General features: G+C 35.9%; 2 protein-coding genes across 10 annotated transcripts in view; one reads left to right on the top strand and one right to left on the bottom strand.

The window, feature by feature from the left end:
- Positions 1–27,520, bottom strand: part of LOC137857503 (disintegrin and metalloproteinase domain-containing protein 20-like) — a 371,501-nt gene that overhangs the window by 204,740 nt on the left and 139,241 nt on the right. The gene's annotated exons all lie outside the window — the stretch shown is intronic.
- Positions 1–27,520, top strand: part of PCNX1 (pecanex 1) — an 85,790-nt gene that overhangs the window by 42,864 nt on the left and 15,406 nt on the right. For 5 of the 9 annotated variants that reach the window (XM_068684087.1, XM_068684085.1, XM_068684084.1 and 2 more), the window contains 22 exons: positions 2,525–2,615; positions 4,351–4,408; positions 6,476–6,693; positions 7,757–7,910; positions 8,469–8,501; positions 9,839–10,010; positions 11,555–11,665; positions 12,128–12,219; positions 13,325–13,434; positions 14,878–14,983; positions 17,273–17,365; positions 17,759–17,909; positions 18,492–18,633; positions 20,027–20,204; positions 20,593–20,701; positions 21,280–21,409; positions 21,696–21,754; positions 22,445–22,660; positions 23,063–23,316; positions 24,252–24,482; positions 25,788–25,888; positions 26,715–26,865. In XM_068684087.1, the coding sequence (XP_068540188.1) occupies positions 2,525–2,615; positions 4,351–4,408; positions 6,476–6,693; positions 7,757–7,910; positions 8,469–8,501; positions 9,839–10,010; positions 11,555–11,665; positions 12,128–12,219; positions 13,325–13,434; positions 14,878–14,983; positions 17,273–17,365; positions 17,759–17,909; positions 18,492–18,633; positions 20,027–20,204; positions 20,593–20,701; positions 21,280–21,409; positions 21,696–21,754; positions 22,445–22,660; positions 23,063–23,316; positions 24,252–24,482; positions 25,788–25,888; positions 26,715–26,865 (2,960 nt within the window). The remainder of the gene's footprint in view (positions 1–2,524; positions 2,616–4,350; positions 4,409–6,475; positions 6,694–7,756; positions 7,911–8,468; positions 8,502–9,838; positions 10,011–11,554; positions 11,666–12,127; positions 12,220–13,324; positions 13,435–14,877; positions 14,984–17,272; positions 17,366–17,758; positions 17,910–18,491; positions 18,634–20,026; positions 20,205–20,592; positions 20,702–21,279; positions 21,410–21,695; positions 21,755–22,444; positions 22,661–23,062; positions 23,317–24,251; positions 24,483–25,787; positions 25,889–26,714; positions 26,866–27,520) is intronic. The other 4 variants (XM_068684086.1, XM_068684092.1, XM_068684089.1 and 1 more) reach the window with 3 other exon arrangements.

The following is a 27,520-nucleotide window of genomic DNA, read 5'->3' as shown; positions in this document are numbered from 1 at the left end:
ATTTGCTGTCACACCGTATGGCTTGGTAGGGCTGGCTTCCTCAGCACCACTGAGTAGTTCTGTAATCTCTTCTGCTTTGGGGGAGTTATTTTTTTTTTCTTCTGGATTTTGATTTTCAAAAAGGTGGGGGGCAACACTTATTATATTGAGGAGCCATGACAGTGAGCCAACTTTCATTAGGAAGTCTATTTTAGTAGAGGGGTGAATTGAAAGCATGGCCAAACCTGAGTCACTTTGTCATTTGTAATGTGAATAATCAGAAGTGAGTTGGCTGTCTGTCTGGAATCATCTGCTACATCCCTATTAACCAGCTTTATTTCATCCTACCACAGCCCTGCAGCATTTGTATCAGCAACAGAAATGCAGTAAACTTTGATAGACTCAAATGAATTGGGTCTGAGGGAACTGTAGATACTTCCTAATGGGGATTTTTTATGCTAAACTTTTCAAGTTTTGAAGCCTTTTCAAGCCTTTGTGTATGATACAGTTCAGTAAATGTCTTTTGAAACTAACATAGCTGATGTAGTATCTCAGCCTGAGAGAATGGGAAGTTCTGTCTTGTAAGTAATACAGTCTAGTTTCTGTGACCAGCACTTCATTACTGGAGAAATCAATTAAATTTCCAGGCTCTCAGTTCAGTAGTGCAGGAACATGAAGAAATGTAAATAACCCAGACACTATTGTTTCTTTTAGGGACTTTTTCCTAATAGCTTATGTGTAACTGTGTGCTGACTAGAATCTGAAGTGTTATCTGAAGTCTTTGCTGTTGAATTTGTATTTTTTTTTTTTAACTGTTGCAGTTCAGAAAACCTCCTGTATTTTTGAGGCTTTTAGTTGTGGGGAGGAAGGTTCCTAATGTATTGTACTAGGTTAATTGTAGAACTTCAGTATCAACTGTAAAAACCCAAGGATACCTAACTAGTCAAAAATAGATACCCCCCAGATACCCTAACAAATGAATTTTCTTTGTGTGTCCTTACAAATACCTGTAGTAGACGTAAGTAAATACTGGGGGAGAGCGGTCGTGTTACTGCCTTGTGTACGTGACTGCTGAACGGGGTGGCTCTCGGGTCAGAATGCTCTTTTCTTTCTGAGCACAGCTGCAGTATGTGTCTAGCTGGTCTACAGTGCCCCCTCTGAGGGCAAAAAAACCTGTGCAGGTGTTTTCAATATGCCAGTGTTTTTGCTTAGTTTCACCTATACGTGAAACTTAATTGTCTGTGGATCTGAAGAGAATCTGGAGTAGGAAGCAGTGTTTTTTCTTTTTCATAAAGAAAACAACGTTGAACAGAAGCAGGTTGTGTTCTTACAGACAGTGGAAAGATTGGAAGCTCCTAGCTTGTTGGGTATTTCTCCTAGGACTACATGTTATCCCATATCAGCAAGGGAAAAGGCTGCAGGACGTGCAGCTGAGAGATGTACACGGTTTTTGCTTGAGATGCTCCGCAGTGGGATTTCTTTTTTGTGTTGTGTAAGCAGTTCTTAAAATACTGCACACTCTGCATTGTGAGTTGAGTGAAGAAGGCTTTAGAGCTGGAAGAGATGGAGAAGTTGGCAGGGCACCATGTATGAGGTGATTACAACTTCAGAATCAGCTTCCTGCGTTCGGAGCTGGAATATATTAAACTGACCTTCAGGGGAAATTGCAGTGCTTATCTCTATGATCAGACTGTTGTGGAGAGAAGGGCACTGTAAAAACATCATATTGTGAGTAAGGTTTGAGTTATAATCTCAGGGTACTTCTTTGCTAATTGTATATTTAGGAGTAGACTTCATATTGTTCCGTCAAAAAGCTTTTAATGATTTAAGGAAACGTACAGTTTCTGGAACTCCATTAACCATCATGGTTTGTCTCTGAACTTAGTTCACAGTCTTCTGATCTTACACTGCAGTGTTTGCTTCTGGTTTGTAGAATAAATCTCTGCCTGTCATTCCTTTTTTTTCTTTTTTTTTTTTAAATTTTTTTTCTAGAGGTATAACTAGTGAAGCATGCCTGGTCACTTTTTTTCCACCCTTTGTGTTTCTTTCCAAATAGACACGTACCTCGAAAGAATTTTAATTTGGACGTGTGAGGAATTTCTGTTGCAGTTAAATGCCATGATTCCAAAATGCTAGTAGTGTGTGATTCACTGATTGTTTTCCTGGGGCGGGGGGGAAGAAGTGAAGGCGGTGATCATGGCAAGTTGTTTTCCTGCTTATCCTGTAAGGAGGGGTGGGGAGGGGGAGCTTACATTGCACTTCTGATGCATTAATGGTGACATCTTGTAAATATGAACTCTTAGTTGAATTCAACTATTGCAGTTTACTGTGTGTATGTCGTGTAAAATTGTGTGAAAAAAGGCTGAGTAGCTAACATCTTGTCTGCACTGGTGACACATTCATGTGTTAGCACATTTTATATTCTGACACTGATATAAATTTAAATATCTAAATTGATGTCTAGTAAGCTAATGTGTAGAAACGTAGTGCTAGTGGGATTAAACGCCATGAAATTTTGACCTGTTCTTGACCTTTTCTTTAACAGGTAAGTTCAGTTCTACGCTCTACGAGACAGGGGGCTGCGACATGTCACTTGTGAACTTTGAGCCAGCTGCGAGAAGAGCATCTAACATCTGGTGTGTGTGAAGCCAGTCAAGAGTGGTGATTCTTGTCTTACTGTAACAAAATCTTTTTTTTTAAATTTTAAAAGGTTATTTGGTACAAACTACCAGAAAAAAAAAGTCTAAAGAGTTTTCCATGTATTCTTCCTTTTGAAACCTAAGTGATTTGTAGTAGAAGATGACGCTAATTGCCTAAATAATCTTTTCCACTTAAGCAAATCCTGGAAAATGAAGATTAATATTAGTTTCAGCAGTAAATGTCCAGACCAAGAGTTTGACAAATGCATTTTTGATTGGCTTAATGGGAGTCTTCCTTAAAGAATTTATCCCAGGTTTGTGGAAAGTAGGGAGCTATTAACTTATTTAAAAGTGAACTTCCAATTGTGAAGCAAATGTAAACTGATAAATTTGTTCTTGAGTTCATAGATGGCATGAAACAATACAGGGAAGTCTTAAGATGCCTGTGGTAAAAATTTGATTTACAGTTGAAATAGCCAGCTACGTACTGGAAAGTTCATCTGCTCTTGGAAAGATACGCTTCCTTTCTCTGTAGGGACAGGAGGCAGAAGAAGGAAAAAACAAACCAAAGCCTTCCCTTCAAAATCTGCTTCACTATCTAGAACTGCTCTGAAATTACTGCATCATGCTGAATGTTTAAAAACTCCTACCACATGTAGGTGGAATAGCTATTGGATTTAAGGAGTAATGGATTTCAAAGCTCCCGTCTTCAAATCTTTCCTGTCAAAGTGTGCAAGTGCTTCCTGTAGAGTGGAACTTTGAGGAAAAAGTTCTGTATTCCTTGCACAAAGCTGCCAATGCCTGCCTCTGCTGCTTGCATGTTCCAGATGCAATGGCTTTGCTGATGGCTGCCGTTATGAAGCTGTACGTGCTAATGGAAGGAACAAACGGGTCACATCCAAGTAGTCAGATCTCTGTTTTAGAGAGTAGTTGAGTTTGAGTAAAATAAAATTATTAACAAAGATCTTTTTATCTTATGTTAAGGTAAGGAACTGAAGGAAGCTTGCATAAGTTTGATACCAGTCTTACAGCCATGTAATTTATGTGTAAAACATACAACCAAAAGATATACAAAATTGGAGAAAAAAGTTACACAACAAGAAAAATTTCTTCTCATTAACAAATGGAAATTGTAAAGTGATTTTATTCTTCTTTTGCTTAAAGTTTTTTTCTAAAGCTATTTAAGTTTAAGTAACTTGGTCTGATTGTGTTAAATATGTATTATTTTTGGCAGTTTTAGGACTTGGTAAAAAGAGCATAATTTACAAACTGTCTGTGAATATACAGCAGACAGCTCACTCCTTTAGAGGTATGTGATGTGTGTTTGCACATGAGTAGCTAACATACTATAAAATATCTTTGTTTCTTCAAAGTGGTGTAATTTCCTTCATGATAATCCGTGTAGACAACTAGTGGACTACCTGGTCAAATCACGTGTTCAGTAAGTTATACCAAGCATAAGAGTATCTTGATCTATAGCTACAAAATTTATCCTAGTACACAAGACCATTATCGAGGTTTATTTTCTTTCTTGGTTGTTTGTTAGGCCTTTACAAACCGGATACATGTATTTAAAATACATGTGTTCTAAGGAAAAAAAAAAAAAAAAAAAGGAAGACATTTTGCTAAAATTTGCAAGTGGTCAAAATTAGTTTAGGAGACTAGTAAATTAGTGGCCTTTTGAAATCAAATGTAGTTTTATAATATGAAGTCTTTCCCCCTGTTCTTATAGTGACACGGACTCTCACGTATCGAGTTCTACCTCAGTTCGCTTTTACCCACATGATCTAGTAAGTTTTTCTTATCTATTTTTAAGCATGCCAAAAATCAGAAGACTTTCCAGTTCTCTATATCACTGATTAATCGTTGTATGTAGTAGTTCTTCGTTCTTAAGAAGGGTTTTTGCCTGGATTTCAATGAGATAAACTGTTACTGTTTTGCTGTCTTCGTATGTACATGCAAATTCATATTTCTGGATGGTAGTTTCAAATTTAAACGTAAATCTTCTGATCTAAAGCATGGTAATTTGAGTCTAAATCACGTGGAAATTGGATATGCTGAGATACTTCAGCGTGGTTTCCAGAAATTGCTGGACAACGTGGATGGAGTTGTATTTCTGTGCATGGCTAAGATAGGCAGGTCATGGAAAGAATAAACTTTGTGTTTGTGTTCTGAATGAAGGAAACGTTAGCAATTTCCCTGAATGGAGTTCAGACATTTACCACTGCAATCTGTGGTACGGAGTTGAATTCTCATGGAAGGATTGATTGGAGGGGGAAAAAGAAAAGCAGATGTTTACACTGTTTCATACTGCAAGTAGCTTTAAAAAGTCATTAGCTTGGTGGTGTCAACCTTTTATATTGTTGCTGAGTCCAGATGTGTATGTGCTTGAAGGGTGCTATTGCTCTGTAACAAAAACATGGCAAATGGTCATGATTCTTAAATTAGGAAGGTAAAGTGAAGTCTAATAACCTAGTCAAGAGGAAAGATTACATTTTTTAGTATTTCTTAGAAGAATGAGAAACTTCCATTTGCCTGACCATGGTTTTGATCAAAATTGTCTTCACCTAGTGCCTGCCAGAACTTTGATTTCCAGCCCCCAATGTGTACCTGTTGGTTTGGCAATGTGGTTCCACTAGGGGAGGGAAGATGGGGAGGGTGATTCTGTATAAGGCAAATTCATGATATTTTTAAAATCTTAGCCCATATGCTTAAAGGGGAACTTCCTAAATTTATTACTCGTGTGAGAAATGTCCTGTTACAGTGATTCTACCTTTTAAGACACGAGGCTTTTAAAATTAAGAAGTTGTGAAAAAAGCACCTGCTTTCTGACACAGCTCATCTTAAATGGTGTGGCTTGTATTTTTTTAAATGCCTGTAGAAAGTGAGTGTTCCTGCTTGTTTTTATTAGTATTTTTCTAGGAAAGAAAAGCATGGTGAGCATAGCTACAGTACATTGCTTTAAGGAGTTACAAAAAGAGCTTCAAAAATGAAAATGTTTAAGATCATAGAATACATAACTGTATAATTTTGACACTTAAAATAGGACATGAGTATTTAAATGTTACTCTCTGCTTTAAAAATCATGACAATTTTTCATGGTGATGTTTTAATTATAGTACTCTTTAAGAATAAAGGTCAGTGCATTAAGAAGTTTCTTGGCCTGTTAATGAGATGTATAAAATGGTTAGACAGCACATACATGCACACCATACTAATTTTTTTTAACTGAGTGCTCTCCTTAAATGTCCTGTGTGGTGGTTAGTATTACCGTGAATTCCAGAGAACTGTGGAGTAGCAGACTACAGAATACCTGAGAAACTGTAGTCAATCATAAATAGTGTAGTGGACTAGTTAGGAAAAAACTTTTTTTCGTGTGTTTCAATATATTCTAATCTCAACGAGTTTAAGTTTGTATACCAATGCATGCATATGTGGCTTTGTCATGCAAAACCAACCATTCAGCATGGATGTGCATGCAGATTAGGTGACTATAAGAAATGGGCAATAATTTATTTTAATTCAGATTTTTGTTCTTACATGCATTATTCCTGCTTCTGTATCAGTTTACGTGTCTTCAAATTTGGAGTTTTTAGAGTAAATGGGATAATGTGTTTAGTCCTTACTTCGCTTGAAATAAGGCATATGCAAGTGCTACCATTGTGTTGTACGCTATTGCTATTCACTTGCCATAATGGGGAAAGGAAAAGTAAGTAGAAACCACAGATTTGACGCTGTTTAACATAATTTCTTAAAATGGAGGCTAAATAATTCTAGAAAGTTCTTAAAAGCAATGTTTAGTAGAATACAGTTATACAATTAAAAATGAGATTTTGTTAATCCTGACTTTCTTTTAGCTTTCTCTTCCCCAGATCAGGTTGAACAGGCTGCTAACCATAGATACAGATCTGCTGGAGCAGCAAGATATTGACCTGAGCCCTGACCTTCAGGACCACATGCAACCTCAAGAGGAAGCAGCTCAAAAAGTCAAGCAGTACTATCGCTTTTGGATACTGCCGAAACTTTGGATTAGCATAAATTTTGATAGATTAACTCTTCTGGCTTTATTTGATAGGTGAGATCCTTGTATGTTACTAGTCTTCAGAAAGTAAAGATTAAAAAAATGGTAACTGAACTGTGAGCTCTCATTAGAGAACCGTACTTCACTGTACTCTGAAAGATAGAAGAAGAATACAAAATCCATTTTTTCTAAAATAACAAAAGATATTCTCCCTCTTTCTCCAGCAATGTTAAAAAGAAAAGAAAAAGCCCCCTCACGTTGTGTGAGTTGGACAATGACATTTTTAGCAACAAATCATTCATTTTTTGACTGATGTTTAATGCTTGGGGATAAGCGTCTCCAAAAACCAACTGGAAGGTGCTAGAAACTAGCATTCACTTCTATTTTTCAGCAAGTAGATGAAAACTTCTTTGCTGTTTCAAAGCATTTTTCCAGAGGGTCATATAATACTGTAACCTATTATCCCTGCTCTGTTTACCTAGTGGAATAAAATCAACATGACCCTCCAGTTATCAGCTTGGAATATATTAAGTATTCAAATTTTGGCAATGACCTTCCTTGAGGTAATCAATACAGTATTAATTCTGTCCCAGCAGAAATAATTATTAATTTTATTATTCAGTTCTATCAGTGCCATATGGATTTTTTTTCCCCACTTCACATAGCTTATATATATAGTTTGTTGTTCATGACTTGATAATGAAGGAACTAAAAATACTGTAACTTTGCTAAGGTATCATGTATGTACTTTTTGCTGTCATGGATGTGAGGATGGGCTTGTAGCCATCCTTTGTGGGGCTTGAATGCAGGTTAATTACAGACCGTGCTTCTTTTGATTGTTTAAATTATTTCTAAAGTAATATGCTAAAGTTGCATTTTGCTTTTTAAAGGTTAATTCTGTAAGAAAGTAATTGCTGTCAGATACCATTGGAGATCCTGGTACCTCCTAGCTTTGCCTAAAAGTGTGCTTATGTAGTCTTTGTTAAAACCTACCCTTAAATACTTCGCTAACAGCAGTGTATCACTTCTTAACTTCTGACTTAGCTGTTTTCTTGCAACTTTTTCTAAACATAGTTAGCTTTTAATGCTTCTTTTTTTTTTCCTCCCTCTAATACAGGAATCGTGAGATCCTTGAAAACGTGTTAGCTGTCATCCTAGCTATTCTAGTTGCGTTTCTGGGCTCTGTACTTCTTATTGAGGGCTTTTTCAAGGATATTTGGGTCTTCCAGTTCTGCCTGGTAATAGCCAGTTGTCAGTACTCACTGTTGAAGGTATTTTAATTTCTATCTTCACTTTCTATAAACAGTAGAAATAACCTAGGTTGGGAGTTGTAGGATAGTTGGAGCTTTAAGGAAAAACTTGTTTGTTTATAGTTTTAAAAAGAAGTGAGCAAATTTCAGCTTCATGGACAGTTTGATGGGTGGTCACATTCAGTCATTTTACTAGAATAGTTCTGCATGTGTTTGTTAAACAGCCGTTTATTTGTTGTTCTCATGCACTTTTTGTTTTCCCAAAGAAGAACAGAATCTTATTGGTTAAAAACAGCTTGCAAGCTGAACTTCAAGCTTCAGTGTGTATGTTCTTCTTTTAGTGGGTACACCTTAATGCTTTCACATTAAGCAATTGTATTTAAGCATGTTTTTAATCTGAATTTTACTTATTTGCTATTTTTATTAATTACTGTTAACAGTTGCGTAAGTAAGTTAGAAAGAATGAAATGTTCTTTCTTAAGCTGTGATTGGACTGTTAAGGTGGAAAAGTAGTAGTGTGATAAGGGGGTAAATGCGCACACTATAGAGTGGATAACTTTTTCCTCTTTCTTGTTTCAGAGTGTGCAGCCAGATTCTTCTTCCCCTCGACATGTAAGTCATAGGCATGTGCTGCTTGTATGGTTCCTGCAGGTGTAAAACTTCTACAGAGAATTTGATCTTTTTGATTTGTTTTGGCATATCTTTGTCTTCTCATAAGACAAGAAGTTTGTCTTTCTCTAGATTTCTTTCTCGCACGCTATATTTTTCACTTACACGCTTTCTGTTTGTATTTAGCAAATCCTGGCCTTTCTGTTTTATCATGGAATGGTTTGAGTTAAAAGCGATCTTAAAGATCACCCAGTTCCAACTCCCCTGTTATGACACCTCCCTCTAGACCAAGTTGCTCCAAGCCCCATCCAACCTGGCCTTGAACACTTCTAGGAATGGGGCATCCACAATTTATCTGGGCAGCCTGTTCCAGTGCCTCGCTACCTGCACAATAAACAATTTTTTCTGAATATCTAATCTAAATCTCCCTTCTTCTGGTTTAAAGCCATTATCCCTTGTGCTATCGCATACTCCCTGACAAAGAGTCCATCTCCAGCTTTAAACTTGGTTTGTGCTGTAGAGCCCTATCATTCTAGGTTTCTGGATGAATCTTTAGTATTCAAGCAATTATTCTGAAAGGTATTCTTAATGTTGTAATTTCCTGTGGTAGCGTGAACTGACGCAGCTTTGCAGATGTTTGATTCTGGTCTTCTGTAAATCACTCAGTTGTACTAGTTTGCACACAGCTTTATTTTTTCAATTCTATTAAGCTGAGTATTCAATGCTCTAGTGAGCGTTAACATTTGAGCATGGAAATGTTAATGTGCCACTATTGAATAATATGTTTATGTTCTATTGTGCATCTGCTAGATTGCCAAAACAATATTTTTGTAAAGTCTTAAGGTACGAAAAAGCTTTATTTCTCTGAAGCCTGTCATTCAAAATATTATAGGTGTTACGGTTGTGTGCTTTAATGGACACATAAATATAGATTGGTTTTCAGCAGGAGCAGTATCTGAGTAATAAACTCAATTGCTTTTTTTCAAAATTAATATATTTTCTGTTGCTTATGAAGCCTAGGCAGAGTTTTCATGACATTTGGTATTGTAAGAAGCATTCTTTGAAACTCAGGGGAGAAATAAGGATAAAAAAAAACAAACTTAGTTTAACAATTGTGTACTCATTGTATATATCAGAGCCACAAAAAAAAATGTTGTTTTATATCCTGGCAAGGCTTTAGGGATTTTTTTGTGCTGTCATCTCACCAACTTCTGTTCAATGTAAAAGCACTTCGTGAATAGAAATTAATTTTCATTCTGAAGCTACCTGTAACAGAAGGGTAACAATTACTTTTCTGCAAATAATGAAACAAATTTGTTTTGTTTTGTTTTTTTAAACAGGGTCATAATCGTATCATAGCCTATAGTAGGCCTGTATATTTCTGTTTATGTTGTGGTCTTATTTGGCTGTTGGATTATGGCAGCAGAAACATATCTACAACAAGATTCAGGTTGTATGGAATGGCTTTCACCAATCCATTGCTGCTGCTGTCAGCCAGAGACTTAGTTATAGGTGAGTGACTCTTTCAATGATTTGAATTGTTTGCTTCTCTGCCGTAAAGTGACAACTTTGTTTTTTACAGTTGTCACCTTGTTGTGACACTGTTGCATCATCATTTTCTAACAGCCCTTCATTTAGTTTTCTTTGGAAAGAGTAGCTGCAGTTTTCTAAAAAGCTAAAATAGAAGATATATTTGTTCCTGTATATAAAATATATTCATCCTCAGCTTTGCAACTGGTGTTCCTTGTTCTTAACTTGGACCAGGAGATGCTACCCTGTGCCTGGAGCTAGCTGCTCAGTAATTAAATATTTTGATTTGGACTCCCATAGCCCCCTCTTTTATAGCGGGGCTTGTCACAAATGAGCGGGAGCTCTCTTAAAAGCAGGTTATTTGCATTTAACAGTTGGATAGGACAGTATGGACGCGTTTATTAAATACCTTATAGAGAGATTAAATCTAAATGGGTAACTTTTAACACACATGCTTTTCCACTGCAGCTCTTCAACTGTATGAAAATATTAGTGAATGAAAGAATACAGTAGTTAACTGTTTTGACTGCTTGCTTCTAGTTTTGGACAGTCCTCTGTCCAAGAGAAAAAAGATCTTGGTCTTACTTTACGTTTTTATTTTATTTTTAACTCTTAGTTGGTGAACCAAACTTATTAATTCTCAGAATGCTAGAGTCAATATTTATAATTTGATTAATAACATTCTGAATTTCATGCCTCATGCGGTTTTACTTTTATGTTAGTAAATCTATATTTAAATGGCCAGAGGGGAAATGTCTATGTCTTTTATTTAGGAACAGCATTGTCCAGATATTTCTGAAGGTGCTTTTCGATAGCTTTTGTGGAGCTACTCATGCACTGCCATTCTTCATTCTGTATCTGTTACGGAAAAAGAATTTAAGCTAGCAGGCTTTTTTTTGGTCATTCAGATTACTCAGATTATTTTTAATATTATTTTTAATATTACTATATTAATTAGTATTACTATATTAATACATTAATATCCAGATATTTAATATTATTTTTAATATTTGTATTATTTTTCCACACCAATTCTGAAAAAAAAAGTAAAATTGTCAGATGATATTAGTGGCAGAAAATGTAGAGGTGAAATGGTTGGCTTCTCTTAAATCAGCGGCTGTTGTTTGCTTATGTAATTAAAAACAGGCAGCTATGCTCATGGAAACCTATTGTGCAATGAATGAAAACTTACTGGTTTTGTAATCTGTAAGCGTTCTTGTCTGATCTTTGCTAAACTAAAACCAAAAGCTTGAATTGGCCTGTAGGAGTTATTGTAGCGATTAAAGCTGATGTTTAAAAACAAACAAAAAAAACTTCTGAATATTGGTCAACGTAACCTCTATATTCAGTCACTTCTGTGTGTTATTGAAGTAGAGATTTACATAATGGATGTTTTCCGTTAAAATTATGGTAGGAACGCTTTGAGTTGAATGGTGTGTGGTACCATAGAACTTAAACTGAAGAGTACATTAAAATGTAATATTTTTCATATTCACCACTTTTTCAACTATTTTTTTCTTCCACAGTGTTTACACTATGTTTCCCCATAGTATTCTTCATTGGTCTCCTGCCTCAGGTGAATACATTTGTGATGTATCTCTGTGAACAGCTGGATATTCATGTCTTTGGTGGCAATGGTGAGTGTGTTTTTTCACATTAGCAGCAAAAGCATTAGATTGGGAACTGCCATCAGGTTAAAAAGCTAGTTAAAACAACTTAGTGATTGTACCATCTGTATTCCTGCCCTGTATGTATGGAAGACTACTGTATTTTTTAAAAAGGCTAAAGTTCTTCTGATTGATTACTGAGATAGAATTACTATAACTCATTAGTCTGTTGAAAATTATACTTCCTCTACTGGCTTCTTTTGCAGCTGTTAACCTTTCCCATGATAATGCTGTTGAATAAATGAGGAGATAAATGAAGCCATATAAATCATTCTTTTAAAAATAATATTTTCCCCTATTGTATGTATATAGATACATATGAATACATGCTATGGTTTGGGTGCTTTATATCAGAGGAGAGCTAGAACTTGGGGGGCTGACCTCTTTTATATTCTAATCTAATTACATTCCTATTGATATTTTTCTGTTCAGCTACCACAAGCCTGCTTGCAGCACTTTACAGTTTTATCTGTAGTATTGTGGCAGTAGCGTTGTTGTATGGACTGTGCTATGGTGCCCTGAAGGTGAGTGATATTATAAAAACAACATAAGTTAAAATCTTTTGTTCTTTGCTTACTTTTTTCTTAAATGTGCAGAAAGCGAATTAGAAATATTAGTTTGATTTGGTAGGGTTTTATACTTAGTTCTGGTGTCAATGAAAAGACGGAAAGTAAGAACAAAGCAGGTTTGCTATTAAAAGATGTGACTTGTTTATGTGCTAATAGGCCGGGTTTTTGATGAAAACTCGTGTTGATTCTTGAAAAACTGCTGTGTAACTGTCTCGTTTCTTGTAGACTCTACATGTATTGATGTGTTAACCTCTCAAGAGGGCTCACTTTTTTTTTTTCCAGTGGTGTAAACCAAAGACAGCATTTTCAGATTAATATTTACTTGAAAGGAAGCCAGGAAATGGTTTGTAGTGTCAAAGTGAAGATGTATGCCTACCTTAAAAAAAAAAAAAAAAAGCCTTTCCTTCCTTAAAAGAACATTGTTTGAAACAGTATGGTGTTGGTTCTATGTTAATTTCTGGTCTTTCAGTGATCAAATGATCTCAGTTAGTAAAAAGTTGTTAGAGGAAATACTCCAGTGATACTATCACCCACAGATCATTAGCTTTCTATGAATTTGTCCATTTGTCTCATTAGCTATTTGTAAACACATCTGTTAAAGACAAACTTTAGCAAAGAATCACTGTCTCCTCCTCACAGATCCAGTGCAGATTATGAAAATTAAATATGAACAATGGTTTCATCTTCATTCAGCCCATTAGAAAAAAAAAAATACTTACAAACAACACTGGGAATTTTCAGAATAATTGACGAAAATGCAATTCTAAGGACTTGTGCTCTCAAGGAATGCTTGAACTTCTTCATGAGGTTTATGAAAACTCGTGACTATTAAATGATTGAGATGGTGTGGGCTTAAGGTGTATATAGTGTGTTAGAGTTTCTGATCTATAGTTAGGCAGGGGTAAATGCTGAATATTTTTTGACTGAAATTTCCGTTCCTTATTTGTGGAATTGTAATTATTTTTTTCCGTTCTTTTTGTGATATATGTAATTCTTGTATGGCAGATAAGTGTTAAATACCGTATCTCATTTTTAATTAATATTTCATTTCTGTTTCCAGGACTCTTGGGATGGGCAGCATATTCCAGTTCTCTTCTCCATATTTTGTGGTTTGTTAGTGGCAATATCATATCATCTCAGCAGACAAAGTAGTGACCCTTCTGTGCTTTTGTAAGTAACTGTTTGTGCCCTTTTCCCTAAGGAATAATTAATTATCAAAGAGATATTAGTTATGATGTTAAATACCAATCTGATAGTCATCAGCATTATCAAAAATAGTGTATTGGTTCAGTAACTGAATAAAAATTCTCAAAATTTGCATATGGTTCCTCCTTTCAAGTACAACCTTTCTTTGTGACTTCTGGTGAGTTACTTGTATGCCAAAGTCTGATTTTTCTCTAATTGCTAGTCAGCTGCCATCTTTCTACTGCTGCATATGTGCTGAACAACCTGTAACCTTTCTGTAATTAAAGAGGTGCTGAAAACACTAGCTTAAGCTGAAGGCCACATGTGGATTTTTTGAACTGTGCTTTTCCCACTTAATTCACTGCTGTGTTCTTCCGTTGAATGTGTGCTCAAAGCACTAATTTATATTTGATCTTGGAAACAACACAATAAGAATCTGTTTTGGTGATTAGTGCTCCCATCTAAGATGGGAAGCAGTCACAATGCTCTTCTGAGTTGGAGTATTGATGAGAGTACTTCTGATTGAATTAATAATTATGTATGTAAAACAAAATAGTTTTAGTAGAAAAAACACCTCCCATAGAACAGCCAGTAGAGGCTCGGTTGTCATGTATTTGGATTAGGCAGAGCTTGAACTTTGATTTAAATTTAGCCATAATGCTGGATGAAATAGAAAAGTAGCACTCTGGAGCATATAGGGACCTCTTCTGTGGATGGGGCGATGATGTTTTTATCTGAGTGTTCATACAGGAAGGAGACTGGGGGGACCAAATAAATATTTAGTTGCAGTAATTAGTGCAAAAATAATTGCAAGGGACTTTGAAGCATATAGGTATGGCTAGCAGTGCTGCATATGGTCTTCTGAAAACTTAGGTACAAGTTTTTTGGATTTTTAGTACCAACAAAGCCTGATAAGAATGTAGCAGTTTAGTCAGCGTAGCTCATTCCTGAATTAATCAGACTAACACAGATAATACTTTTTTTTCCCCTGTTGGAGTTCAATTGGAACAAAGAATTCCCTGATTTGTGTTAACAAATAGGCTCCAACTTCGGAGTATGTTAACTTTTTTTGTCAGTTGCATGCTGAAGTTTAGTTTCATGAGTAGTATGATGTCAGTTTATGAATTCAGTATTTGTCCAGTCACCCCTGTTGGTACTGGAGAAACTGCTGTTTAAATAAGATCTGGCTACTCATCTAAGTTCTATCTCTAATGGTGGCCATTGTGTGCAACCAGAGAACTGGTTCATTTATAAAACTGAGATCTCATCTTTGTAAATTAGGTCAGCCATGTGAAAATACTAATATGCTAGGATTGCTTTTTATTGCAATAAAACTTTAACAGAACTTCTGACTTTGCTTTATGTATTTTTAAAAGAGTAACAATGCATTCTTTTCAATGGGTTCTTTTTTTGCCTTTTTTTTTTAAGCTCTTTAGTGCAATCAAAATTTTTTCCTAATTCTGAAGACAAAAACCCTGAGGATCCTCTGTCTGAAGTGAAAGATCCTTTACCTGAAAAGCTTAGAAACTCTGTGGTAAGCAGACATTCATTTTGTTGTCTAAGCCTTTACTTATGTTGATCAGTGTAGCATTAGTCTGGATCTTACTTGGCTCACATTTGTCAGTTACCATGGTGTTGATTAGGATTGGATATCAGAGCACAAATATAATATTCAAGTCTCAGTAGCTTTAAGAATTTTAAGTGCAGTATATATCTTGTTCATGTAACCCACAACCCATTAATAACAATTTATTGAAAATATTAGATATTTCTAGATAAAATACTAGATATTTCTGGAAAAATCTGGTAATCTGTATCAAGGGAAAGAGACTCGTTTTGTATTATGGGAGGAGTTCATTCTTGTTGATAAGGAGGGTGGTGCTCCCATATCACAGAAGATGCTATTGCATATAAAAGAAAAACAGAAAAAAGGACTCCCAGTCCATGCTGTGATAGAGGGTTAAGTTCCCTCTGTATTACTTGTACATGAATTCGTGCATATACAAGCCTGCACTCCTGAGCTGAGATTTTAGAAAGGCAACCTATGAACTTTATGCAAGAAAATGCAATATACAATGCTGGAGAGAAGAAATCTTTAAGAATGGAATTAGTTGCAATGTTTGTTTTTAATTAAAAATTCAGCATCTGAGAGAGAAACTGCAACTGTATGGTTGCTTTGACAGACAGCTCACGCAGCCTAAGGAATGATACTGGGTCAGTTTCTTAATATAAAAATGCGTGCATCTAGTTATTAAACCTTGTTTGTTACAAAGGTAAACCTCTGTAAGCAGAACTTCCTCTGCACTGTTGTACAATTTTAGTGCTACCTATAAAAGTGACGATTCTTTTAAATCTGCAAATGAACCAATGTACTATACTAAGAATATGTTTATAGTGCAATTTAAGTTATTCAGATGGAGACATGGAAAAACTGGAATTTCCCTAGTGTTACATTCAGTGAAGGATCCCTGAATTTTCTTTGAGCTCGTGTCAATAGCAAGAGATACTCGTGGAAGTGCACTGGGAAAGATTAATGGGAGTAATAGTGTAGTACCTCAGTATTTCAAGTAATTGTGAGCAAAAGCTGTGTGCTTGTGTTCCAGAAGGGCAAAAACTTGAAATGGTGGAAAGGCTTTTAAAGAGCAGATGTAACCTCTTCTGTTTGCTTCAGCACATTATTCTTGTACATGCAATGGTGCAGTAAGTAAAAGACATAGGAAATTCAATTATACAAAGAAAGGTCAAACAGTTGTTTAACCTTGCATGGGTGCTGTCTCTAGGGGAGTAACTGTATAGACAGGCTTCTCCTCATACAGCAGACAAGCACAACAAGATCTAATGTATAGAAACTGCAAGGAGACATATAAAGTAGAGAAACTGCAGTCTTTTTTACCATTACTCTGAGAGACAGACCTTAGGAGCTTTAACTCTCAAACTATATCTTAGTTGCTTGGAGAGTGTGAGGGCTGAAGGATGATGATGATGATGTATTCTTTCTTTCGGTGTTTTTAAAAATCAGGATTTCTTGTCTTCTGAAAAAATAAGCTATGTGCCAAGAGTTTAGGATCTTGAAGCAGTAACTGCTGCGTGTAACTGATTTTGCCAGTTTTAGAGCAGTTAATCCTGTAATGTTTTCCTGGTATGAAAATATTAATGCTGTGTTTAGAGTGAGAACAGGTCTAAACTAGGAAGATTCTGACTTCAAGTGACCCTGAGTATGTATCGCCCTCTTGTGACTCAGTCTGGCACTAATCGGCTTGTTGTTTTCTTCCCATTCCCAACAAACAGATTCCTCTCTTAAGGACAGCAGAAAATGCAAGCTCATTCCTCAGGGTCATTTTAAAGCTATCCTTCCTCCTTCTGTAGAGGAGAGGGGGGGAAAGAGAGCATTATTGTTTTTCCACCAGATACTTAGCTTTGTCTAGGCAGCTGTCTTCTAGAGCTCTTAATTGCTCCATAGCAATTCATAGATCATAAATGGGAAATTTGGTTAGCCCTTCCAGCTCTTTCTTTAGTGCTATAGAGGGGGTCCTTATACCCTTTCAGCATCCAGAATGAGAGGGATAGAAGATACTGTGTATATTAACTTCTCTTGTCCCACTTTGAGTAGGTGTCTTTGTGGTTATTAATTTCCTTTTACTAATGCACTTGGCCATAAGATTTACCTTGTGAAATTTCTGATAACTTCAGTGGAAGTAACTAACAATGGCACCATTTGAAAATCCTTTAAGCAGTTTCACTGTTATTGCTGGTGAGGATTAAGATTCTGAAGAGAAAAAACAAAGCTTGTATTTTCTAAAATTATTTTGTTTTCACTTTCCAGAGTGAAAGATTGCAGTCTGACCTGATTGTGTGTATAGTCATCGGTGTACTCTATTTTGCAATTCATGTCAGTACAGTATTTACAGTTTTACAGGTAAGGTGTTTCATCAAATCTGCCAGTGTTTGCTGCATACAAATGTTCTAATGCTATGTAGTACTTGTATGCATCGTTCTCCTGACTAGTTTTAGATGGTCTTTAAATATATAATTTGACAAGTACGAAGTACGTGACAGGAGATCTTCACATTTCACTTTTTATGTGTTTGAAATCTTCCTCCCTTTCTCAGGTGTATGGGTTTTTTTTCTTCTGTATTTTTGAGTCTCTAACACATAAAATGCCCTCTCTTAATCTGTCTCAGATAAGTTATTGTCAGAATCATTTTGGAATGGGGAAAAAATGCTCAAAGCTCTTACGTTATTAATGTAAGATTATTTTTTTTTTATAAAACACAAACCTAAATTTGTTCAATTCTTCTCTTTTCTCTAGCCTATTTTAAGTTATGTTCTCTATGCATTGGTGGGTACGGTAGGCTTTGTGACCCATTATGTTCTGCCTCAACTCCGAAAGCAACTTCCTTGGCATTGCTTTTCTCACCCACTGCTGAAAACCAAGGAATACTATCAGTTTGAAGTCCGAAGTAAGTATCATTAATGATACTGTTTTTGAATTTTCAGTTGCAGCTGACTTAATTTGTATTAGTTGTTTATATGCTTCATATTTTTGCTTTATTATTTGTTATACTCTAGTGGAGCATTTCATGATATGATATAGTTATGTCTAAGTTTCTCAGAGCATCATCATTTCAAATATATTTAAAGTGTCATGGAATCAAAGCATGAGGAAAATATATTACCTGTGCTTACAGTATTTCAGAGCAGTTCCACACAGTCTTCAAAATCTTAAGTTTCAAAGTTTGTGATAATGATTGCCTTAAATAATTTTAGCAAAGTTGGAGTGTTTGTTCACTAGGTATTTCTTTAAGATACTGAGTTTTCAAGTGCTTTAGAGGATTAGATATGGTTAATGCTGTTGGAGACTTGAGCTTGACATAGACCTGATTCTTACTGATACCGTTCACTTGTTGGGCAAAAGTTGTACTCTATCTAAATGAATATTTTTTTCTTCATTGTTTAATCATAAATGACTTCGATCAAGAATTTGGATTCTGTTACTTGAGTTTGATTTGACAATCTGATTTCTTTTTAATATTTCCTGATAGATGCTGCACACGTTATGTGGTTTGAGAAACTTCACATTTGGCTCCTTTTTGTAGAGAAAAATGTTATCTATCCACTGATAGTCCTCAATGAGCTTAGTAGCAGCGCTAAGAATATTGCTAGTCCAAAGAAACTGGATACTGAGTAAGTAGAAAAGGCTATGAAGTAGTCCGAGTATGTCTACTGTGGTGGGAAATAGTGACTTGTGGACTCAGTAGCAAGATATTGATGCTATAACATACATCATTAAATACAGCAAGGAATAAATACAATTTTTCTTTATATAAAAACATATGTAGAACAGAGTCACCATGCTGGCTTAAACTGAATGGAGTATTACAGTTTTAAATCAGGAATCAATGCAAAGATAAATTACTCAAATCAATAAAAACAATAAAATACAATAAAAAAAACACATAAAGTTCTGCAATTTGCAATCTATCTAGGGGTGTGATATCAGAATTGCCTTGTTGATCTTGAGAGTCTGCAATATAACTACACAGACTGCAAATTCAAGATAGTGACAATACATTTAGGTATTTTGTCCAATGTAAACACAAGACTTGTGTAACATCCCATCAGTTGGTGTGCCAGCTAGCAGTCCCTGTGCAGCTTTCCACACTCATCATAAAATTCCCAAGACCTTCCAGACCCTTAATGCAATTTGTAGCCAGATGGAATTGCACACTGCCTCTTAAACTGAGACTTGATTATAATTCCTTAAGCAGTGTATCTGACTGTCTCAGCAAAGTGAGTTCAATAATAGGCCCTGCAGATTTTGTGTCCAAGAACAGTAACCAGGTGGCCTCTTTTGATTTGAAGTTCTGTTGATTTGAAATGGAAGTACTGTAGGGAAAAAAAAAACACGCCTTAAAACAAAATCATTTTTTTTTTAGGTATGTGTGGTGGTGATGGTCTTTATTGCTTTGTTTTTAATTTAATCCCTGGTCTATTAAGTTCTAGCATTAGGTTAATTACTTTGGTCACTCTACAGGGCTTTGGTAGGAATATTGCCATTTACATAATGTTATTTTTATAACCATCTGATCTGTCAGTAGCTCTGGGAGGTGGAGGAAGAATCACCGTTGTGTTTCTCCCACTGTAAGTTAGAATAGTATAGTTGTGTTGGAAATAACCCTGTATTCAGTAACATTCTCTTGCTGATTAATCTAGAGCAATTCCAACATTTTTGCATCTTTATATTTATGACCTAAATTTAAGGCCTTATGTTCAGAGTAGAGGGATATTTCACCTTTGATTTTCTTTAGTAGGACTCTTTCAAATAATAGTATTTGAACCTAAATTGGCTTGAAAATGCTGATAGAGAGGCTTGGATAGTAACCTCTTAAAGTCTGAAATTGCCTTTAAAGAATAAATAAAACTAATACAGGCACCACCACCACCATGCAAAACAAATGAACAAGTCTAAACCTTGAGTTTGAAGAGATTGGCATTGTAAGACAGCAACAATTTAGGTGGTCTATAAACCCCTTGAGACAGCAGATAAATAACTGTTTTGTATGAATTTCCTTCACAGGTTGGGTGCTTTAATGATCACAATAGCTGGCTTGAAGTTACTGCGTTCATCATTCAGTAGCCCAACGTGCCAGTATGTCACTGTTATTTTCACAGTGCTCTTCTTTACTTTTGATTACAAAAGTTTTACTGAGACCATGCTGCTAGATCTCTTCTTCATGTCCATACTCTTCAGCAAGGTAACTAACTCTCTGTTTCTGGTCATCCAAAACGGAAAACTGGCTATGCTCTTAACTGATAACTGATCCAATCCAGATCCATAGTCCTATTGGCACTTTAATCTATATGCTATAAGACCTATAAGACTTCCCCTTCTCAAAGCATTTGTTTGCTTGATACAGCATATGCATCTTTCTAAAAATCTCACGAGTTTCTGTTAATAGAACGATGTAGTGCATATTGTGTCACTTGCTTCCTCATTGCATCCTTTTTGTAAGTCTAAAGGCTTCTGGTAGACCGGAAAGAACTCTGGGGGAATGAGTAAACTCCTCAGGATATATTGCTGTACTACAAAGCATGTTAACTTTTAGCAAAATAACTTATTTTTCTTTTACTTCTTTTCCACAGCTTTGGGAACTCTTTTATAAGTTGAGATTTGTATATACCTACATTGCTCCCTGGCAGATCACATGGGGATCTGCCTTCCATGCTTTTGCCCAACCCTTTGCTGTGCCACGTATCCTTTAAAAATGCTGACTTTTTGTGAAATCATGTTTTATGAATTCTCAGTGTTGCATTATAATGGTTATGTATTATACCTACTGAATGAGCAGGCTTATCCGATGAGCATTAATGAAAAACTGTACATGCTTTTGACCATGCTGCAATCATGCGAGTTTTACGCTAGCAGACAAAGCAGGAACAGAATTCTAACATAAAAGAAACATAAAGTAGGAGTTACTTCATTCTGAAAGTGACATAGCTTTTCTTCTGACAGTCATTTCCCTTTTTCAAGAGTCATGAGCTGGGATTTTGAGTATTGCTTGTGTAGACTGATTTGAACGGAATATTAAGTTAGTATTCTTTGTAGAATTTCCAGAAAATTATCAGCATGTCCAATGCCAAACTGTCACCTATTTGTTTGTAAAAGCAAGAATAATGCCCTCTATAGCTGGAGATTGTAAAAATGTTGCTGCACAAAAATTCTTGGAGTTTGTTTTATGTTTACTTGGTGTTGCTATATACTTAATGTACTATTATAGAAGCTTGAAAAAAGTTTTTGCTGCTTTGCCTTCCTTAATCCTTATCCTACAGATTCTGCAATGTTGTTTGTCCAAGCAGCTGTGTCAGCTTTCTTCTCTACTCCACTGAATCCTTTCCTGGGAAGTGCAATATTTATCACTTCTTATGCCAGACCTGTCAAATTCTGGGAAAGAGACTACAAGTAGGTGAAATAAGACCTTTAAAGTTTGTGTCCTTTGTTTTTAAACCTGGAACTGTGTCAAAATAAGTGTTCGTCTTCAAGAGCTGCTATTTTATTTTCCCCAAAGAAAATTATTTTAGAGCACTGAATGTTTTGAATGAACTTGTTTCTGAAATAGTGTGGAAGCTGATCAGTATCTACTTTAGCTTTGTAGGTAACTTGTGCTCAGAGATATGCAATTTTAATTTATTTTTTTTTAAACATTAAAATTACAGTATTGTAAAGTGCAATTTTCATTTTATTTCAGCACAAAGCGTGTGGATCATTCAAATACAAGGCTGGCTTCACAGCTTGATCGAAATCCAGGTAATCTTCCCAGTCATTTTTCTATTTAATTATTATATATGTACACCACACAGTTTCTCTCTCTTTCATGAGAAACAAAGATATAGATGATTTTTACAGGATTCATGTTCAATTTGCCACGTGATTCTTCTCCAAAACCATTGTAGTCTCCTGTTACTTTTTCCTGCATCATCTCTCCTTGCTTTATTCTTTACTTTCCTGTAAGCTCTTCATGTTTCCCCACTACCTTTGTTTCTCTGCTTTACTTCTTCATTTATAATCATTGTATGCATTAACTTTTTTATTCTTAAGTAACCAAAAAGCCAAACGTTATTTGAGAGTGTCTCAATGTCATGGTGATGAGACCTCTACAATGGTCATTATGGAGCAGCTTCTGTGCTCATTTGCATTTGAACATTATTATATGGAATAGATTGATGGGAAATGTATGAGTGAAACTGAAATAATTTGGAAAATGGAGGAGTAAGAAGGAAAAAACGTTGGTCAAAAATCTTAAGCTTCACTTACAGTTAATTTGAAGTAGTTGTCTCACAAAGCTTGAGGCAGGGCGAGGAGGAACAGGAAGCTGATGACCTGAAAACTACACTAGTGTTAAGAAAAACATAGCACGTGAAGTGAATTGATAATCGACAACCAAGCTTGACATTTTTCTGAACGTGGAAATGGTAACTCCAATGAATCTTTCTGCAGGCTCAGATGATAACAACCTGAATTCAATCTTCTATGAACACTTAACCCGTTCCCTTCAGCACAGCCTATGTGGAGACTTGTTATTGGGTCGGTGGGGAAACTACAGTACTGGGGACTGCTTCATCCTAGCCTCTGACTACCTCAATGCACTAGTACACCTTATAGAGATAGGAAATGGCTTGGTCACCTTCCAGCTCAGAGGGCTTGAATTCAGAGGTGAGTGTGTTTACACATCATTAACTGTCTATGCCACAAAGTAGCCTTCTTTTGAAACTCTAGTTATTTTCAGTTCCATCCTGTGAATTAATTGCTTTGAAAATGATCTTCAGGGTCTCTTCATGCCTCCCACCCCTTTTGAGGAAAACTAGCTCCCTCTAACAGAGTTGATGCTATATCTTTTTCAGTTTTAGTGCAATGGCTATGATAATTCATTCATAGTGCAACCTAACTAGAATATGCCATTCCACCTCTTGTTCATTGGCAGGGAGTTGACCTGTTGTTACAGAAACATAATTGGAGACTGGCTTGGTTCTAAACACTTTTAAATAGAAGTCAACATTAAAACAATTGTATAAAATGTTTAACTCGTTCTTCTCTTTTTTTCTGTTTTCTCCTAAGGAACTTATTGTCAGCAAAGAGAAGTAGAGGCCATCACTGAAGGTGTAGAAGAAGATGAAGGTTTCTGTTGCTGTGAACCTGGCCACCTTCCTCACATGCTTTCCTTTAATGCTGCCTTTGGGCAACGTTGGTTAGCTTGGGAAGTGCTTGTGACAAAGTATGTTCTGGAGGGTTACAGTATCACTGACAACAGTGCAGCTTCCATGCTTCAAGTCTTTGATCTCCGGAAAATTCTCACCACCTACTACGTGAAGGTATAATTCAGTTCAGTACAAGCTTGGGGGGAGGTAGCCAGATTACAGCCAGGAGCTGTTTAATGCCTTGAACTTCTAATAGTTCTTGTGAGAGGATCATAGAATCTGATACAAGTTATAGTTGTATAAACAGCTTAATAAAAGGACAGAGTTCACTGTAATCATAATTACTTCATATTTGGGTTTATGAGTAGGAAAATAGCCATGTAGTCTTGGACAAAGAGAAGATGCTATTTCTAGCTGAGACTTGAGTAGAAGCTGAAAGGCTATTACTCAAATGCAATAGCTGTGTTGTAAAAGAAAAGATAAGTAACTGGTATGTTGCTCTTAGAGAAAGCCAAGCAACTTCAGTGTTAAAAAGCTCCCCGTAGCCATCTTTGTGGGTTTTCTGTTTAAAGAAGTCCCATTACATCTTCAGATTTCTTTCTGTAGACCTCACATAATCTATTTACCTGCTACTCATGATCTGTTGTAAGCTACTCCTTCAGAGCTGAAAAAAGTCATATTGGAATATTTCCAAGACATACACACAAATGTTTTTTTCCTCCAAATAGAAATGTATTGAACTGTCTTGTCTTTAATATTTGAGTTATTTTGAAATTTACTATCTAAGCGTCAATATTCACTAAATAAAAACACCAATTTAGTTATTTTTCTTCAAAATTAGTGAGTCCTGAGTCCTGTTCAATCTGTTTTTCCTTATTCCCTTGTGCATGTTTTCGATCTCTTGATAGTCTGTGAAAAATACGCATGTATACAAGCCTGTATTGTGTTTTCTGTGCCACCAAATTTGTTGCATCCGTGAGCTAAAATGCTATCATATATAATTTTTGTTTCTTATCAAGGAAATAAATGAATGAGTTGAAAAAATCTGAGATTAACTTTTTTGTTGCAATACTGACTCATGTATTTTTTTTTTTTTACTACTGTTTCAGGGAATCATCTACTATGTCACAACTTCCCCCAAGTTAGAGGAATGGTTAGCTAATGAGACGATGCAGGAAGGACTGCGGTTGTGCACAGACCGCAATTATGTTGATGTAGACCCAACATTTAACCCCAATATTGATGAGGATTATGACCACCGTCTAGCAGGGATCTCAAGAGAGAGTTTCTGTATGATTTATTTGAACTGGATAGAATACTGCTGCTCTCGAAGAGAAAAGGTAGGTATGAATATGTGAGGAAAGGTATATGCTATTTGAGGATTCTCATTTTTTTTTCCTTGTTGGCTTGACTTAGTGTTTTATATATACATAAAATTGAAGCAATGATTGTGTAATTGAAACATCAATATATGGGTTATTGTTCTTGATCATCTGCTCTTGAGATTTGAATTTAAACTACATCCTATACTGCTTACAGAAGTTGTGTCCGCTAATGCCTTTTACAGTTACCAAGTCAAATGAATCAGTTGAAAGTTGCTCAGCCATTTATCTGAATAGAGAAAGGTGTGTTTATAGAATTGATGTTGGGTGTTCAGATGCCAGTGTTTCAAAAATAACCCTAAAATAGAAACCTGCCACCAGATTATAAGATTAACTACTTCTTTATTAGCATTCATATTATACCTCTACCTTGAACCACTGGAACTGTAAGCTTGTGAATGATCATCCCATATCCTGTTCTTTTCCTCTCTCCAAATCTTCCCACCTTTTAAATAAGGACACTAGTATGTCAGTAGAAGAATGCTTTGATTCTACAAAAAGCTGTATGTAACGTTTTCTAAGTAGCATTGCATTTTAGAATGAGCAAGAAGCGATTGAGTTTAAAGGACAGGAATATAAAGTGATTTCACTTGTTGAATGATCTGCCAGAGGTTTCAGAGTTGAGCTTTACTTTTGGAGTGAGAAGCTTAAGTAGCCCATTTAAAAAAAAACGCCAGAGAAAGTCTTTTCCATCTATTAAGTGATTATCTTGTGAAGCATTTTGTGTAGGTATTGAAAATCAGGTTCAATCTTTTAGGTGCATGCTACTATTTTGTTGGTAAGTATATACCTTAAAGAGCTGCAAATAAATGGCGTTGGTCTGAGGGTGAGTGTCTCCCTGAATAAGGTGTAGTCTGGGGAAACTTTCGATTAACTCAATCATATACTCCCAACCAGTAAATGAGAATCCGTGTTATTCACTAAAAATATTTTGTCTTAATGCAATAATCTTGCTATTCAACAAGTTTTCATACAACATACACAGTATCCATGAGAAAAGTTGCTTACAACTGTTCAGCTTACTGTTCCTTTTTTCAGATATAGTATGGATATCTGCCTTTGCAAATATGCAGAGCATTTGCAACTTTTTTTTTTTAAAAAGAATTTCTAATGAAAATCTGAGTAAGAATGATGGGTGGGGTAGGTACATGCATATAGATTTTTTTTTTTGTGTGTGTGGCTTTTTATTCCTTCAGTCAGAACAGTTCTGTGGCAATTCTTTCACTCCATTCACCCTGTTTTTTTTTCCCTCCTTACTGCAAGCCACTGGATTCAAGTAAAGATTCACCCCTTGTTACACTCTGTTACGGACTTTGTGTTCTGGGGCGGAGAGCATTGGGAACAGCTTCACATCATATGTCTAGGTAATAAAATCTTGTTCTAAGCTTGCCTTTCTCAAAATCACTCTGGATTCTGAGGTTAGATGTTGGATAAATACCTCTTTGTGAAAGAAAATAAAATATAATATCTTTCCTTAAGCTGGACAGAAAGCCAGTGTAAATATAGCTATGTGTTTCAGGAAACTGCGAAGTAATGGCTTTTAAACAAAATAAGTAGGCACAATCAGATGTGGAAGCTACTGGTTAGCTGGATACTGACTTCAAACAAACAAAAATAATCACTATTTTACTTAACTTTCATGGAAATAGTTTACTGTTTCTTTTAAGTACCAGCAAATTGCCCCATAAAGGTCTTGTAGATACACAGTCACAATAATTTTTGGAGCATTTGATTTTTCACTCTGTTCATAAAAGGAAATGATGTCACTGAGTATGAAGAAGCTGTTGAAACTTGCATTCAGTGCTAAAATCATCCGCAAGTGAAGCTACATCTCCATCTCCTTTTTTGATTGGCCCACTATGGTATACTCCCTGAAAAGTTTTATCTTTTAATAATCTCCAGAATAAAATCAGGCATTTTTCAGAGTTTGTTTACTTTAGTTCATATAAATACAGTCTGTTGCATATGCGGTTTCATCACGTTTAGTGTACATAGACACCTCGTGTCCGGACTTTGTTTACACATATGTTTATGCATATGTTCCATCTTCCTCCGGTCTTCTCTTTTCTCTGTAGAGAAAAATTGTGTGTTGTTCTGTACAGCTTAGTATTTTGCACTCTTGTCAATGATAATCATTGTGGAAATGTTAATATTTGTGTTAATATTTGGGCTGACTTTTCTTCTCAACAGTAATCTGGAATCCTTCTTGTATGGCCTACATGCCCTATTTAAGGGTGACTTCCGTATATCATCAATTCGAGATGAATGGATCTTTGCTGACATGGAATTGCTGAGGAAAGTAGTGGTTCCTGGAATACGAATGTCACTTAAACTACATCAGGTGAGAGATTTGCCAGGAAACTGTCTCCAGCTCTTTTTTATTTCTGTATATTCTCTCTTTTAAAGGTTAAATGTTCAGAGAGATACTCAGGGCACTCAGCTCTTATTGACGGCTTGGATGACCATTTTCCCCAAAACTTAATGTCTGAAGATATGTAGGTGGAGGTAGTGCTGTATATAAAGACAGCCAGCACACTTGTTCTTGTATCATCACACCTTACCACTGAGACATCAGATTCAAGTCTCCAGGGAAAGTAGAGGGAGAAAAATAAAAATCTCAAAAAGAAAAAAAAAGTACATGTTACAGAAGCAGACAATTGAAAATGAGTAAACATCCCATATTGTCCTCTGTTTTATTACAGCTCATCTGGAAAGGCATATAGAGAAAAAGGGAATGCAGTTTATGCTCAGAGCTTGAAAATTACATAAAATGTAGATCAGAGAATACTTCATACCCTGTTTCATATCTGTCTACAGATAATTCTGTTATGAACAATCTATCTGGTATTTTCCCTCCCTCTTCCCGTCCCCACAAATATGTATCTGGCTTACAAGTTTATCATGCTATTCAAAGCTGCATAGCCCTCTTTCTTTGTCCATTGAGAGTTGTGCTTTTAATTGTTCTTTTGAAGTGTTATAATAACAGGCTCTTTAGT

This window comes from Anas acuta, chromosome 5, assembly GCF_963932015.1.
Source record: "Anas acuta chromosome 5, bAnaAcu1.1, whole genome shotgun sequence".
Lineage (NCBI taxonomy): Eukaryota > Metazoa > Chordata > Aves > Anseriformes > Anatidae > Anas > Anas acuta.
This window is presented reverse-complemented; position numbering and strand designations above follow the sequence as displayed.